The sequence below is a fragment of the Odontesthes bonariensis genome, chromosome 10 (genome assembly GCF_027942865.1).
Source record: "Odontesthes bonariensis isolate fOdoBon6 chromosome 10, fOdoBon6.hap1, whole genome shotgun sequence".
In the NCBI taxonomy this organism is placed as follows: domain Eukaryota; kingdom Metazoa; phylum Chordata; class Actinopteri; order Atheriniformes; family Atherinopsidae; genus Odontesthes; species Odontesthes bonariensis.
The window spans coordinates 39,402,188-39,417,155 of NC_134515.1; the positions used below are offsets into that span (position 1 = coordinate 39,402,188).

At 40.2% G+C, this 14,968-nt stretch overlaps 1 protein-coding gene across 4 annotated transcripts in view; it reads right to left on the bottom strand.

Moving 5' to 3' along the window:
• LOC142390074 (rho guanine nucleotide exchange factor 10-like protein) overlaps positions 1 to 14,968 on the bottom strand; it is a 201,216-nt gene that overhangs the window by 61,471 nt on the left and 124,777 nt on the right. For all 4 annotated transcript variants that reach the window (XM_075475443.1, XM_075475444.1, XM_075475442.1 and 1 more), the window contains 2 exons: positions 13,228 to 13,373; positions 11,061 to 11,227 (listed from right to left, as the gene is read on the bottom strand). In XM_075475443.1, the coding sequence (XP_075331558.1) occupies positions 11,061 to 11,227; positions 13,228 to 13,373 (313 nt within the window). The remainder of the gene's footprint in view (positions 1 to 11,060; positions 11,228 to 13,227; positions 13,374 to 14,968) is intronic.

Below are 14,968 nucleotides of genomic sequence, written 5' to 3' on the forward strand. Positions count from 1 at the left end.
TGATAAAGCAGGTCATCTTCTGGCTTACCAGCTTAAATGTAAATCTGTATCTCGTTTAATTCCTCAGATACGCAATACATCACAACTTTTGACCGTAGACCCAATAGAGATAAACAATACTTTTAGAGATTTCTATTCCAAATTATACACATCTTCTTCCCCACAAGATAAATCAAATATGATGACTTTTTTAGACAACATTAATATCCCACAAGTAGATACAGAGGCCAAAGACAGCCTTGAAGAAACCATAACGTTACAGGAGATTATTGACTCCATTCACAAAATGCAGAGTGGCAAATCACCTGGGCTGGATGGCTATACTGTTGAATTTTATAAAAAGTTCTCCCCTCAACTTGCTCCCTTGATACTTGAAATGTTTAATCACTTCTTCAAGCAGAGCCATTTACCACAAACTTTAACAGAGGCTTCCATCTCACTTCTTTTAAAGCCAGGCAAGGACCCAAATGATTGTGGGTCATATCGACCTATATCCTTGCTTAATGTTGATGTTAAAATTTTAGCCAAACTGCTAGCTTCAAGACTAGAGAATGTTACCACCAATATCATCTCAACAGAACAAACTGGTTTCATAAAGGGTCGTCAGTCCTTCACAAATATTCGTAAACTTTTAAATGTTGTTCACTCTCCTGCGTCCAGGGAGACTCCAGAGGTTGTTGTCTCCCTGGACGCGGAAAAAGCGTTTGACAGAGTGGAATTTAGCTACTTATTTACTGTACTGGGGAAATTTGGCTTCGGCTCAAACTTCATATCCTGGATACGTTTACTATATACAACTCCTAAAGCATCAGTAATTACAAACAAGATATCTTCCCAACTATTTTCTCTCTCAAGGGGTACACGTCAGGGCTGTCCCCTTAGCCCACTTTTATTTGCATTAGCTATTGAGCCTTTATCAATTAAATTTAGGACAACCCCCAATATCTTTGGTATTCACAGGTTTGAAACTGAACATAAAATCTCTTTATATGCTGATGACTTACTTTTGTATATTTCTGACCCAGTATCATGTATTCCTAATATTGTCAATATCCTTAATGACTTTGGGCTTTTCTCTGGTTACAAATTAAACTTCTCCAAGAGTGAATGCTTTCCAATTAATAATTTGGCCCTTCAGTTACCAGACAATGTGTTCCCTTTCCATATATCAAAGTCTGGATTTAAATATTTAGGCATACACATCACCCAAGTTTTTTCTGATCTCTATGAAAAGAACTTCAAACCCCTCTTGCTCAAATTGGAAGCTGATTTTAAGAGATGGTCTGGTCTCTATTTATCTCTTCCAGGTAAAGTTAGTTGTATAAAAATGAATGTCTTACCCCGTTTTTTGTATCTGTTTCAATGTCTCCCAATATTTTTGTCTAATTCGTTTTTCCAATCTTTAAATAAATTAATCTCCTCTTTTCTTTGGGCAAATAAAAATGCTAGAATACGCAGAGAGTTTTTAGAAAGGCCTAGGGATAAGGGTGGCCTGGCACTACCTAATATGAGAAATTACTACTGGGCATCTAATATTCAAAAAGTTATATATTGGTACCAAAGTCCACAGCTGGATTGGTGTAAGATTGAGGCAAACTCCTGCACCTCTACTTCACTTCCTGCTTTGGTCACTTCCGGATTACCACTTTCACCTTCTAAATTCACTTCTAGCCCTGTGGTATCTTCTACTCTTAGGATATGGACACAATCCAGACAACATTTCAAACTAAAAGATTTTTCTGTATACAGCCCTATTTGTAATAATCACCTTTTTCCTGCTGCCAGAATAGACCACACCTTTACCCTATGGAGGAGGAAAGGTTTGGATACATGCGAACGTTTCTATTTATATGGTATTTTCGCCAACTTCACTGACCTCTCTGCCAAATTCCACTTACAAAAATCTGACCAATTTAGATATTTTCAGGTCCGTCATTTTATTCAAAGCCAGAGTACAACGTTTCCTGCCTTTCCAGCAGACTCAGGACTTGAGAAGATTTTGCGTAACCCTATGCATTTGATGAGGCATATCGCAAACATCTCAAATATAATTATCTCGCTTCAAGAAACGTCATTAGATGGGCTTAGAACGGCATGGTCTGAAGAACTTGGCTCTGAAATTCCTGGATACTTCTGGGAACGTGCTTAGGAAAGAATTAACGGAACATCATCCTGTGCCCGGCTTAGCCTGATACAGTTCAAAGTCTTTCATAGAATCTACTATACTAAATCTAAACTCTCAAGAATTTTCGACGACATTGATGACAGGTGTGAGCGTTGCAATTCTGCTCCAGCAAATATGACCCATATGTTTTGGAATTGCCCTAAGTTAACTGAATTTTGGCCAGCTATCTGTAAAATATTAAATGATGCATTTAACACCAAAGTCAAACCGTCAGCAGATATGGCCATCTTTGGAGTGTTGGTTGATGAGCACAAGCTACCCATTGATAAGATGAACGTGTTTGCCTTTGCTTCTTTGATAGCCCGTAGAAATTTAGTTTTACATTGGAAATCCCCTGATCCACCCAAAGTGTCTGTCTGGCTCACTGAATTAATGTTTTTTTTGAAATTAGAGAAAATTAAATGCTTTTCGAGAGGCTCAACAAAACAATTTTACAAAATGTGGGAACCTCTAATTGAATACTTTAAAAATCTTAAGGCCCTTGCATAAGCCTATGAAGCCCTGAGATAGATATTTATTTGACCTTGCCTAATTATTGACATGTACATGGATATACAGTGCCCCCTTTGTCTGTCATTATTTTTATTTTCATTATTATTAGTGTTTGTTTATTTATTTTCTTCTTAATTTTGTCATTACATTATGGACACTTTAATTCTTACTAGCATAACTACTATCATTATTAATGTTATTTTCTTTTATCTATTTATTTAATTTATGGCATTGTTCATTTATTTAACTTTGCTATTTATGCTTATGAATTTTTTATTTTTTATTTTTTTTCTTCCCTTTTCCTTTACAGCAGTATATGGGTGTTGTGGGTGGGTTCTATTTAGTTAAAAAGAAAACAAAACAATTCAAGATATTGTATTTAAAGTATCTTACTTTGTGCTTTCTTGAATAAAAAAAAGAAAAAAAAAAAAAGAAGTACAGTCTGCTCTGTCCTTTCTTGTAGATGGCTTCACTGTTGTGTCTCCAGTCCAGTCTGTTGTTCACATGAACACCAAGGTATTTATATTCCTCAACCACCTCCACTTCTTCTCCCATGATGGAAACAGGGTTTGATCTGACCCTGTTTCTCCTGAAATCTACAATCATCTCCTTTGTTTTGTTAACATTCAAGATGAGATGATTGTTCCCACACCATGCCACAAAGCGGTCCACCAGCTCTCTGTACTCAGCTTCTTGTCCATCTCTGATACACCCGACAACTGCAGATATTCATCTGAATATTTCTGTGAATGACAGGAGTCTGACTTGTACTGGAAGTCTGAAGTGTACAGAGTGAAAAGGAATGGTGAGAGTACAGTCCCCTGTGGTGCTCCTGTGCTGCTGATAACCTGGTTAGACACACAATTCTTCAGTCGGACAAACTGTGGTCTGTTTGTCAGGTAGTCATTAATCCAGGTGATTGTTGAGGCCTCCACCTGAGTCTTCTGGAGTTTCAGACGAAGCAGATCAGGCTGAATCGTGTTAAATGCACTGGAGAAATCAAAGAACATGATCCTCACAGTGCTGCCTGCTTTGTCCAGATGACAGTGGGTTTGTTGAAGCAGGTGTATGATAGCGTCTTCAACTCCAACTCCATGGCGATAAGCAAACTGCAGGGGGTCCTGATATGTGCTGGTTTGCTTACACAGGTGGGTCAACAGGAATCTCTCCAGGACCTTCATGATGTGGGATGTCAGGGCAACAGGTCTGTAGTCATTGATGACTGAAGGGTGAGTTTTCTTTGGTACCGGAACCAGACAGGATGTCTTCCACAACAGTGGTACCTTCTCTTGGGTCAAGCTAAGGTTGAAAAGGTGTTGCAGAATCCCACAGAGCTGCTCTGCACAGGCCTTCAGGACTCGGGGGCTGACACCATCTGGACCTGCAGCCTTGTTCCGGTTCAGTCTCTCCAACTGCCTCTTCACCTGACTTCTAGAAACAGAAAAGTGGGAGGGGGAGGCAAAGGGGACAGCAGCATCTCCTGATTTGGTTGAAGACAAACTAGTGGAAGCAGAAGAATCCATGACTGGGGTGGAGGTGGAGATGTTACAGGAAAGCTGTGGGTCAGAGGAGGGTGGGATGTCTCTTTGGCTGGGAACAGGAGGGGAGGATGGTGAGCTTGTTCCTGAACTGAACCTGTTGAAGAATGTGTTCAGCTCATTTGCTCTGTCCAGACTTCCATCCATCCGATCCTCCCTCTGCTTGAGGCCTGTGATCTTCTTCATTCCTGACCACACATCTCTGATATTGTTCCTCTGCAGTTTACTCTCAAGCTTCTTTCTATACACCTCCTTGCTCTCTCTGATCTTGACTTTGAGCTGCTTCTGTATACTCCTCAGTAACTCCCTGTCTCGCTACCTAAAGGCTCTTTTTTTCTTGTTCAATAGTTCCTTTAGCTCACTAGTGATCCAGGATTGGTTATTAGGGAAGCATCTCACTGTTCTGTTGGGGATGGTGTTGTCCACACAGAAGTTTATATAGTCAGTCACACACTCAGTCATGGCATCAATGTCCTCTCCATGTGGCTTACAAAGAGAAATCCAATCGGTTGCATCAAAACAACCCTGTAAGGCTTCTTCAGCTTCCTGTGACCACTTTCTAACAGTCCTTTTTGTGACAGGTAGTCTCTGGACAAGGGGTTTATATGCTGAACAGAGAAAAACAAGGTTGTGATCTGATTTACCCAGGGGAGGTCTTGATTTGGAAATGAATGAATCCTTGGCATTTGTGTAAAACAAATCCAATGTCTTGTTTTCTCTGGTAGAGCAGCTGACAAACTGTTGAAAAGTTGGCAGTGTAGCAGAGAGTGAGGCATGATTAAAATCACCAGATATTGCCACAAAAGAATTGGGGTGTTGTGTCTGTATCTTAGCAACAACGGAACTGATGACATCACATGCAGTGTCGGCAACAGCTGAGGGTGGAATGTAAACAGCCACCAAAACAACACTGGTGAACTCTCTTGGCAAATAATATGGACGAAAACTTACTGCCAATTGTTCAATGTCAGGACTGCAGAGACGACTCTTCACAGTAACATGTCCTGGGTGACACCATCTGTTGTTGACAAGCACTGCCAATCCACCTCCTTTCCTTTTCCTGCTACTCTTTAAATCTCGATCTGCTCGTACAGTCAGGAAGCCCGGCAGAGAGACGCTGGAGTCGGGGATATGATCCTGCAGCCATGTCTCAGTAAAACACATAATGCTACATTCCCGATATTCTTGCTGAGTCCTTGTCAAGGCTAGAAGTTCATCCAACTTGTTAGCTAACGATCTTACATTGCCCATGATGATGGATGGCAGAGATGGTTTGAACTTCTTCTTTCTCTCTCTCCTCTTTGCTCCTGCTCTGCATCCACGACGCCTCCTTTTCAATTCCAGTGGGATTTCTGGCTTCAGTTGTCGAATTATTTCTGCTTTTCCAATGTTAATCAACTGCTCCCTGTTGTAAACCACCCTGTTGCTATGGTTATGCATCATAACAAAAGAGCAAAATATACAAAAGTATTGAGAAAAATCAATCCAGCTGCACAGCATCTAAGGCAGGAAGGAACAGTTGTCCAAGAAAAAACAGGAATGAAATTTAGAAAAAAGAAAAAATCTCAATGTGAGGTACAGAGCTACTCCAACGTGCTGCCACCCTCAGCGGCGCATTCTAGAACAAGAATGCATAAATTCAGTGGGTATAGAAGATGGATGGATGGACTTCATATCAAGTTTAGCCAGTGGAATCTCATAATTAAATAAATTAATAAAATATTCTTCAATCAGTTCCTTAATGTGATGAAAGAGGATGTAGGGAACGATGGTATACAACTTAACTAGAAGGAAAACGCAAAAGCCCTCCAAAGCTGCAGATACAATCACTAAGATTTACAATGGTCAGTGGTGCTTTTATAATTCAGTCAAATGACTGCTTAACAGACAAATATGCCAGTAACTGATATTTGTTGATGTAAATGAGTGCATTCTCTTCATATGACATTATTGCAATGAGTACAAAGTCCTTCGTAATCTTTTCAGTTTCTTTAAAGCAGACTGCAAGAAAGTGGGAGAGACAGTGGCCTTCCTATAATTTAGATGAGTCTCAATTAGTTTAACCATTAGTTAGTTAATTAGTCTGGAAAGATAATTTAACAATGTATAAGAAAGCCCTTCGTAAAGCTAGAACTGCTTATTATTCATCATTGATAGAAGAGAATAAGAACCATCCCTGGTTTCTTTTCAGCGCTGTAGCCAGTCTGACTAAGAGTCCGAGCTCTGTTGAGCCAGTTATTCCTTTAACTCTCAGCAGTGATGATTTCATGAGCTTCTTTATCAGCTTTTTCTTCTGTCTGAATTCTCAGAGTTTTTATCCCAGTTAGTGCTGAGTACAGATAAAGTCATTGTAGTGGGTGACTTTAATATTCATGTAATGTTGAAAATGATAGCCTGAATATGAACTTTAATTCTATATTGGACTCTATTGGATTTTCTCAGAGTGTTCACAGACCGACTCACTGCCTTAATCACACCCTTGATCTTGTTCTGACTTATGGCATTGAGAGTGAACAGTTAACAGTGTTCCCTCATAACTCTGTCTTATCTGACCATTTTCTGATAACCTTTGAGTTTACATTACTTGACTATACAGTTTCTGAGAAGAAATTTACGTATAGAAGGTGTCTATCAGAGGATGCTGTAACCAGATTTAAAGAATTAATTCCATCATCCTTTTCTTCACTGCCATGTGCAGATATGACAGAGGACGACTAGCTAAACTTTACTCCAGCAACACTTGACTCTCTTGTTGACAGCACTATAGTTTCAATGCGTACAGCACTGGACAATGTTGCCCCTCTGAAAAGGAAAGTAATCCGTCAGAAGAGGTTGGCTCCTTGGTATAATTCACAGCTGCGTGCTTTAAAGCAGACTGCAAGAAAGCTGGAGAGACAGTGGCGTTCCTCTAATTTAGAAGAGTCTCAATTAGTCTGGAAAGATAGTTTAATAACGTATAAGAAAGCCCTTCGTAAAGCTAGAACTGCTTATTATTCATCATTGATAGAAGAGAATAAGAATAATCCCAGGTTCCTCTTCAGCGCTGTAGCCAGTCTGACAAAGAGTTCGAGCTCTGTTGAGCCAGGTATTCCTTTAACTCTCAGCAGTGATGATTTCATGAGCTTCTTTATCAATAAAATTGTTTCTATCAGAGAGAAGATTGATGGAGTCCTTCCCACTATTATCAGTGATGTATCATCAAGTACAGCAGCTTTAGAAGTATCTTTAGAACCTGATTTGTATTTCGACGGCTTCTGTCCAGTTGATCTCTCTGAGCTAACAACAGCAATAGTCTCTTCTAAACCATCAACTTGTGTTTTAGACCCAATCCCAACCAGACTGTTCAAGGAGGTTTTCCCATTAATTGACACTTCCATATTGGATTTGATCAATCTGTCTTTGTTGACAGGATATGTACCTCAGCCTTTAAGGTTGCTGTAATTAAACCTTTACTTAAAAAACCTACTCTTGATTCAGAAGTGTTGGCTCATTATAGACCTATATCCAACTCCCTTTTATGTCTAAAGTTCTTGAAAAAATCGTTGCAGCTCAGCTTTGTGATAATTTCCAAAGAAATAATCTGTTTGAAGAGTTTCAGTCAGGATTCAGAGTGCATCATAGCACAGAAACTGCACTGCTGAAAGTTACCAATGATCTCCTCTTAGCCTCTGATAGCGGACTTGTGTCTGTGCTTGTCCTGTTGGATCTCAGTGCTGCATTTGATACGGTCGATCACAGTATCTTATTACACAGACTTGAACATGTTATTGGGATTAAAGGAACTGCATTAGGCTGGTTTAAGTCATATTTATCTGAAAGATTTCAGTTTGTTCTTGTAAATGAAGAATCTTCCTCACACACCAGAGTAAGTCATGGAGTTCCTCAGGGTTCTGTACTTGGACCGATTCTTTTCACTTTATACATGCTTCCATTAGGTAACATTATTAGACAGCATGGCATAAATTTCCATTGCTATGCTGATGATACTCAGCTGTATTTATCTATAAAACCAGATGAACCCAATAGGTTGGTCAGACTACAAGCATGTCTTAAAGACATAAAGACCTGGATGACTCAGAACTGTCTGCTTCTAAATTCAGACAAAACTGAAGTCGTTATCTTTGGACCTGAGGCTTCAGGGAGAGATTGTCTAGCTATATAGTTACTCTAGATGGTATTTCATTGGCTTCTAGTTCTACAGTGAGGAACTTTGGAGTTATTTTTGACCAGAACTTATCATTTGACTCGCATATAAAACAGGTTTCTAGGACTGCCTTCTTTCACCTTCGTAATATTGTTAAAATCAGGAACATCTTGTCTCAGAGTGATGCAGAAAAACTGCTCCATGCATTTGTTACTTCAGGATTGGACTACTGTAATTCTTTATTATTGGGCTGTCCCACATATTCTCTGAAAAGCCTCCAGCTGATCCAAAATGCTGCAGCCAGAGTTCTGATGAGATCTAACAGGAGAGATCATATTTCTCCAGTTTTAGCTTCTCTTCATTGGCTCCCTGTTAAATTCAGAATAGAATTTAAGATTCTTCTCCTTACATATAAAGCTCTTAATGACCGAGCTCCATCATATCTTAAAGATCTCATTGTAAGATATTTTCCTAACAGAGCACTTCGTTCCCAAACTGCAGGTTTACTTGAGGTTCCCAGAGTTTCTAAAAGTAGAATGGGAGGCAGAGCCTTCAGTTATCAGGCCCCTCTCTTGTGGAATAAGCTGCCAGTAAATGTCCGGGAAGCAGACACCCTTTCCACTTTTAAGACCAGGCTTAAAACTTTCCTTTTTGATAAAGCTTATAGTTAGGGATGGCTCAGGTGATCCTGAAACATCCCACAGTTAAGCTGCTATAGGCCTAGACTGCTGGGGGGCCTCATCTGTCACACCTTTCCTCACTTTGCTCTCTTTATGTATATGTGACATTATCGTGGTCATTAACTCGTGTTTCCCTGTTCCAACAGATATCCTTTGAATGGTGTTACAGTGCCACCCCCCCCCCCCCCCCCCCTTTCTGTCTTCTCAAACCCCAGCTGGTGGAGGCGGATGGCCACCCTTCCTGAGTCTGGTTCTGCCAGAGGTTTCTTCCTGTTCAAAGGGAGTCGTTTCTCTCCACAGTCGCCTCAGGCACGCTCAGGCCGGGAGATTGGACCGAAAAAGAAAAAAGTTTCAGTGCAATCTGTTGGTTTCCTTAGCTAGGAAATTGTTTTTGAATTGGCTCTATATGAACGAATTTGATTATTTTATGAATAATTATGATTACAATTAATTGAATTCCAATTGGCTTGAATTGGACTTTATTATCTAAGTGCCTTGAGATGACATTTTTTGTAATATGGCGCTATATAAATAAAAATGAATTGAATTGAATTGAATCAATAAAATAGTTTCTATCAGAGAGAAGATTGATGGAGTCCTTCCCACTATTATCAGTGATGTATCATCAAGTACAGCAGCTTTAGAAGTATCTTTAGAACCTGATTTGTATTTAGACGGCTTCTGTCCAGTTGATCTCTCTGAACTAACAACAGCAATAGTCTCTTCTAAAGCATCAACTTGTGTTTTAGACCCAATCCCAACCAGACTGTTCAAGGAGGTTTTCCCATTAATCAATACTTCCATATTGGATCTGATCAATCTGTCTTTGTTGACAGGATATGTACCTCAGACTTTTAAGGTTGCTGTAATTAAACCTTTACTTAAAAAACCTACTCTTGACTCAGAAGTGTTGGCTCATTATAGACCTATATCCAATCTCCCTTTTATGTCTAAAGTTCTTGAAAAAATGTTTCAGCTCAACTTTGTGATCATTTAGAAATGATAATAAAGAGTTTTATTCATATTCTTACTCTCTGTTTGCTCCAGACAAGCACGTTGAATATCTTCAAGAAACTCTTGAAGACCCTTCCTTCTATGTAGCTTATTGTTAGCTTTGATGTTAGCTGTAATGTTATATATGTAGCTTATTGTTAGCTTTGATGTTAGCTGTAATGTTATATATTATTTCAATTGTAAGTCGCTTTGGATAAAAGTGTGCTAAATGCATAAACATGCTATTAATTGTGCATTCTGCATTTAGCATAAACAACATAAACATAATGTCGTATGTAAATTGTTATTGTGCCTGTCTTGACCAGGACACTCTTGAAAACAATATTTTACACCTGGGACTCAGTAAAACATTTAGAGACACCACAGCACAGAGAGAGCGGGGGTGAAAGCTACTTGTTCTCATTTGGGGAACTGATGCTGCTTGAAAGGAAAGGATGCTCTCAGGTTCTTTTTCCCTTCACTGCTGTTTCAGGGCTGCTTTTCCAGTTACACACCACTTGTGAATAGAAACGAAAACTTTTCTTGAATTAAAATAAGCATAAATCACCTGAGTGAGGTAACTATTTACATATGAATTGAGACAGAGGAGAGTTTCATAACTTTGGATGTGTTTATTACTTTATATTTGGACTTTGGACTTTGGCCTGTGTGCTGACATGTACTATCCTCGTTGCTCATGGTTGCTTTAGCTCAACACTCCCACAAATTGTTTATATGAACGTACAAACACTGACTCATCAACAGAGTGCACAGTCCCTCAGAGAGCACATTCTAAGTTTCAGTTGAAATATCAAGTGATTTGTAAATACATTATTTTTTGGTAAATCATGCAAGGTTGATATCATACCTACTGTTTTGGAGTTTGTCATTTATTTTTTTGACATCTGTAAGAAGTAAACTTGAAACAATCCAAAGTGAATCTCTGATGTACTGTCTGCATACGCTCCTGGCTTTGTGTTTAGTGTGTGGTGAGTGCTAACAGGCCACATGTTGAGCTAGGGATGTACCCGCGGTGCTGGAGCTGGAGCTGTGGCGTCTGGTTGTGATGACACTGTCCTTGCTCTGCAGACTGTCCTGCCCGACCTCCACCACCTGAATCTGTGACAGAGGGACACACCACTTCACCGAGTACTTCGGACCAACAGGAACCAGGCTGCTGATGTCAGGGGGGGCCCTGGTGGACAAACATATTAGAAAAGGCAGTCATCTTGTGCAGGAGTTTGATGTTTCTTTTGTCCTCTCTAATTAACACATCTTTAAAAAATCACCATCATCAGGCTTTATTACTAGCATTACAGCAGGATTGGAGTCAAAGAGCAAATATATAATAGGCAAGTGGTTCATTAGTGCAGATGCAGACACCCTCTCTGCCTTTAAGACCAGGCTTAAAACTTTCCTTTCTGATAAAGCTTAAAGTTAGGGATGGCTCAGGTGATACTGAAACATCCTAGCCTGGAAAACCAGCGCCAACTGCTGGACGGCAAAATGTTTTGCCTGCGGTTGGGTCTGGCTTCGAACCACTTTTCATTTTGAAAATACTGCCCTGAATCTGGCAGATGGCAACTAAACCAATCACAACGCAGAGATGTGTTTTGAATCAACGCGGGCGGGGCAGAGGGTCAGAGCGTTGGCCTATAGGCACAGACACGGTTTGAAAGACAACGGGTTGTGCTCATCAACAATGTTCCGTTGTATCCATTCATCGGAGCCAGACTAAATTAGACATCCAATCCATTTAGGCTGGTTTATCAGGCTAGAAACATCCCATAGTTAAGCTGCTATAGGCCCAGCCTGCTGGGGGACTTCCCATGATGCACCTCTCCTCCCTCTGCTCTCTTTCCTCTCCATGTATATATGACATCATTGCTGTCATTAACTTGTGTTTCTCTCTCTCAGCAGGTATCCCTGGCCTGGTGTTACAGTGTTTGTTGTCCCCTCTTTTCTGTCCTCTCAAACCCCAGCTGGTGGAGGCGAATGGCCACCCTTCCTGGTTCTGGTTCTGATGGAGGTTTCTTCCTGTTCAAAGGGAGTCGTTTCTCTCCACAGTCGCCTCAGGCACGCTCAGGACGGGAGAATCTGTTGGTTTCCTGAGCTAGGCTACTATTTTAATTGGCTCTGTATGAATAGGACTAATTTGGGATTTAATTAATTGGATTTGATTGGATTACAAAGACTGTGTCCTTGAAGTGCCTTGAGATGACATTTGTTATAATTTGGTGCTGTATGAATAAAATAAAATTGAATTGATTGGCCCCAGAGTCATATACTTCAAACATCCAATCAGAGTCACAAACAATGGTAACAAACTGTGGTCCAGTGTATGGATAATGAAAGGGAGAGGGTGCTTCACTAGTGAATAATCAAATGATATGTACTGTATGTTTACACAAACACAATTAGTATTCATGAGCATTATGCCTTATTTCTATATCTAAACATCTGATCACTAATTCATTCATTCAGTCATTCAAATTCTAAGCGTTACTGGGAGGTATCAACCAAGTGTAGCAGGTTTGTTACTATTTGTATGATGAGAAGCTCTTACATATAAAAAAAACAATTAAATTCAATTGAATTAAATTCAATTACATTACATTCAATTCCATTCAATTCCATTCAAAATTGTAGTTGCAACCCCAACCAGAACAAGCAAATCATCAGCTCCTGAAAAATGCTGCAGTGACATGTGGTCAAAGTTAGAAAATGGCTGTCCCAACATACAGCTGGGAATGGATAAGAAATGTCAACGTAAGTGACTTGACAAGCTCACATGCAGGCCACTCAGTGAAGATGGGCTTGCAGCTGAGCTCTTCCCTAAATAACGAGTTATGTAAATGGTACGCTTCCCAAAACCTGACTGCTTGTGAGGCATAAAGTATGTGAGGTGTTTAGTGGAGACCTGTAAATCTTACCTTAAAACAAGTCAGGCACGCTCTCTCTGAACGGGCATTAGACCAACGAGTTTGAATGATGCATTTTCATTTCACTTTTAATTAAGTGAAAGCACTCTAAGATAAAACTGACTTTCATCTGACAAAATCATCACAACTAGGAGTGAAAATATACACATTTCTATAAATCTCATCTAATACATGTTTATCGAACTGTAATGCAGATAATGAAATATTGTGGAGTGAAACTGGTATCTCCAGGGGTTAGATATATGATACTTACTTCAGGTTGACATTGACACAAATCAGGGTGTCGTTGAGTAGAAAGACCTTTCGCTCCTTTGATTTGAGAACTTGACCTTTATCACCATAGACGGTCTCTGTCAGCAGCTCACACTGAATCAGTTGTCGCTGTTCTGAGTTCAGCATCTGCAAATGTGAAGCAGGTCAGCAGTTACAGGACATCCTTAATTACAAACTCTATTCAAGTAAATAAATCAGAACAGGTAGGAAAGCAGTGGTGTTCAACCACAACTGTCACTCATAGTTGAGTAAAGTGGAGAAATGGAAAGCCTCACCAAGCAATCTCTCTTTGTTTTGCTGGGCTTTGGGGACAAGTGCCGACTCAACACAAACCTGTCTTTATGCAAACAAGATTGGGAATATGGAAAAATAGTGGATGACAAGAAGTAAATGTGTTTCTTTGCAGCTCCTGACATCAAGTTAAGAAAAGTTCTTAAACGTATACTTTAATATGGAACCACTGTTCCATCAACACTAATCAAACATCTGCTCTCTGAAATGAAAAAGGTATGTTTTATGAATATTTACCTTGACTGATTGGATTAGTCACATATCCATTTAATTGTTATTTATGCACATCTCAATGAATGCAGAATATTTATTTAGTTTTTCTTTTATTAGATATATACTTAACATACAGATATCAGTGTAAATATTCCTTCATTCTCGTCGTTGATGTATGTTTTCTTAATTTTTCAGTCTGGTGTTGTCTGAGACATCATCAGCTTAATTGAATGGATAATTCTAATAATGACTATTCAAATTTTAAAGCTTTATCTCATTCACAGATGACAATAGGAGGTAATATATGTGAGAATACCTAGACACGCCCCACAGAGTGTCTTAGGCCCAATCCCATTTCTATTTTCTACCCCTACTCCTTAGCCCTACCCCTCGCCCCTTCAATCGTAGGGCTAAAGGCGCTAGCATGGTTGCCGCGTCTGTCACGGCGGTGTCGCACCGTGACGTCAAAATGACGTTTCAGGCCTGGCGCTTCCCTTGAACAGACGGCGCAGCGCGTTGTCGTGCACCAGTCGATTTTTGTAACTTGACGGCGCCACCAACGAAAAACCGGATGGACCGATGTGAGACCAGGCTCAGTGAGGAGGTGCGTTTGTACAGGCAGCTGTACAAAACTGCAGTGAAGCAGCACAGGGAGCACGTAAACTCCCAAAACTGGTGCACAGAGATTGGCAGAACTTTGTGGAAAGAGGGAGAGTTCTGTAAGAATGTTGATGCCGGGGGCTTCAAACCTTCACCTCTATTAACTGAATTAAAAACTTAAAATGATCTGAAAACTGCAGCAGTATCATTAATTACAGTATTCCTGCTCTTGACAGCGGCATTGTTTTCTTCTCCACTTTCGTGGTTGTAGAGTAGTGGTAACCTTAACGTAGCAGCGCCACCTCTGTGACGGAGAAAATTGCAACTACTGGCGCAACGACTTGCGCCACTATACATGGCGGGCACGAAATCGTGACGTCATCAACACCGCTTGCGCTAGCAGACGTGGCAACCATGCTAGAGCCTTGGCGTAGGGCTTGAAACGTAACCCCTTAGAATTGGGACAGCCCTTCACACTCACATACGTCATAAGTCCGTGCCGTCAGTTGTTACGTAACCAAAAGCGACAGCTTTAGCCATAAATGAACAAACATGCCTGCTGCTGTGGTGTTCGCGCTAGTCTGGGCTATTCGTATATTTTTTAGAAATATCTGCGT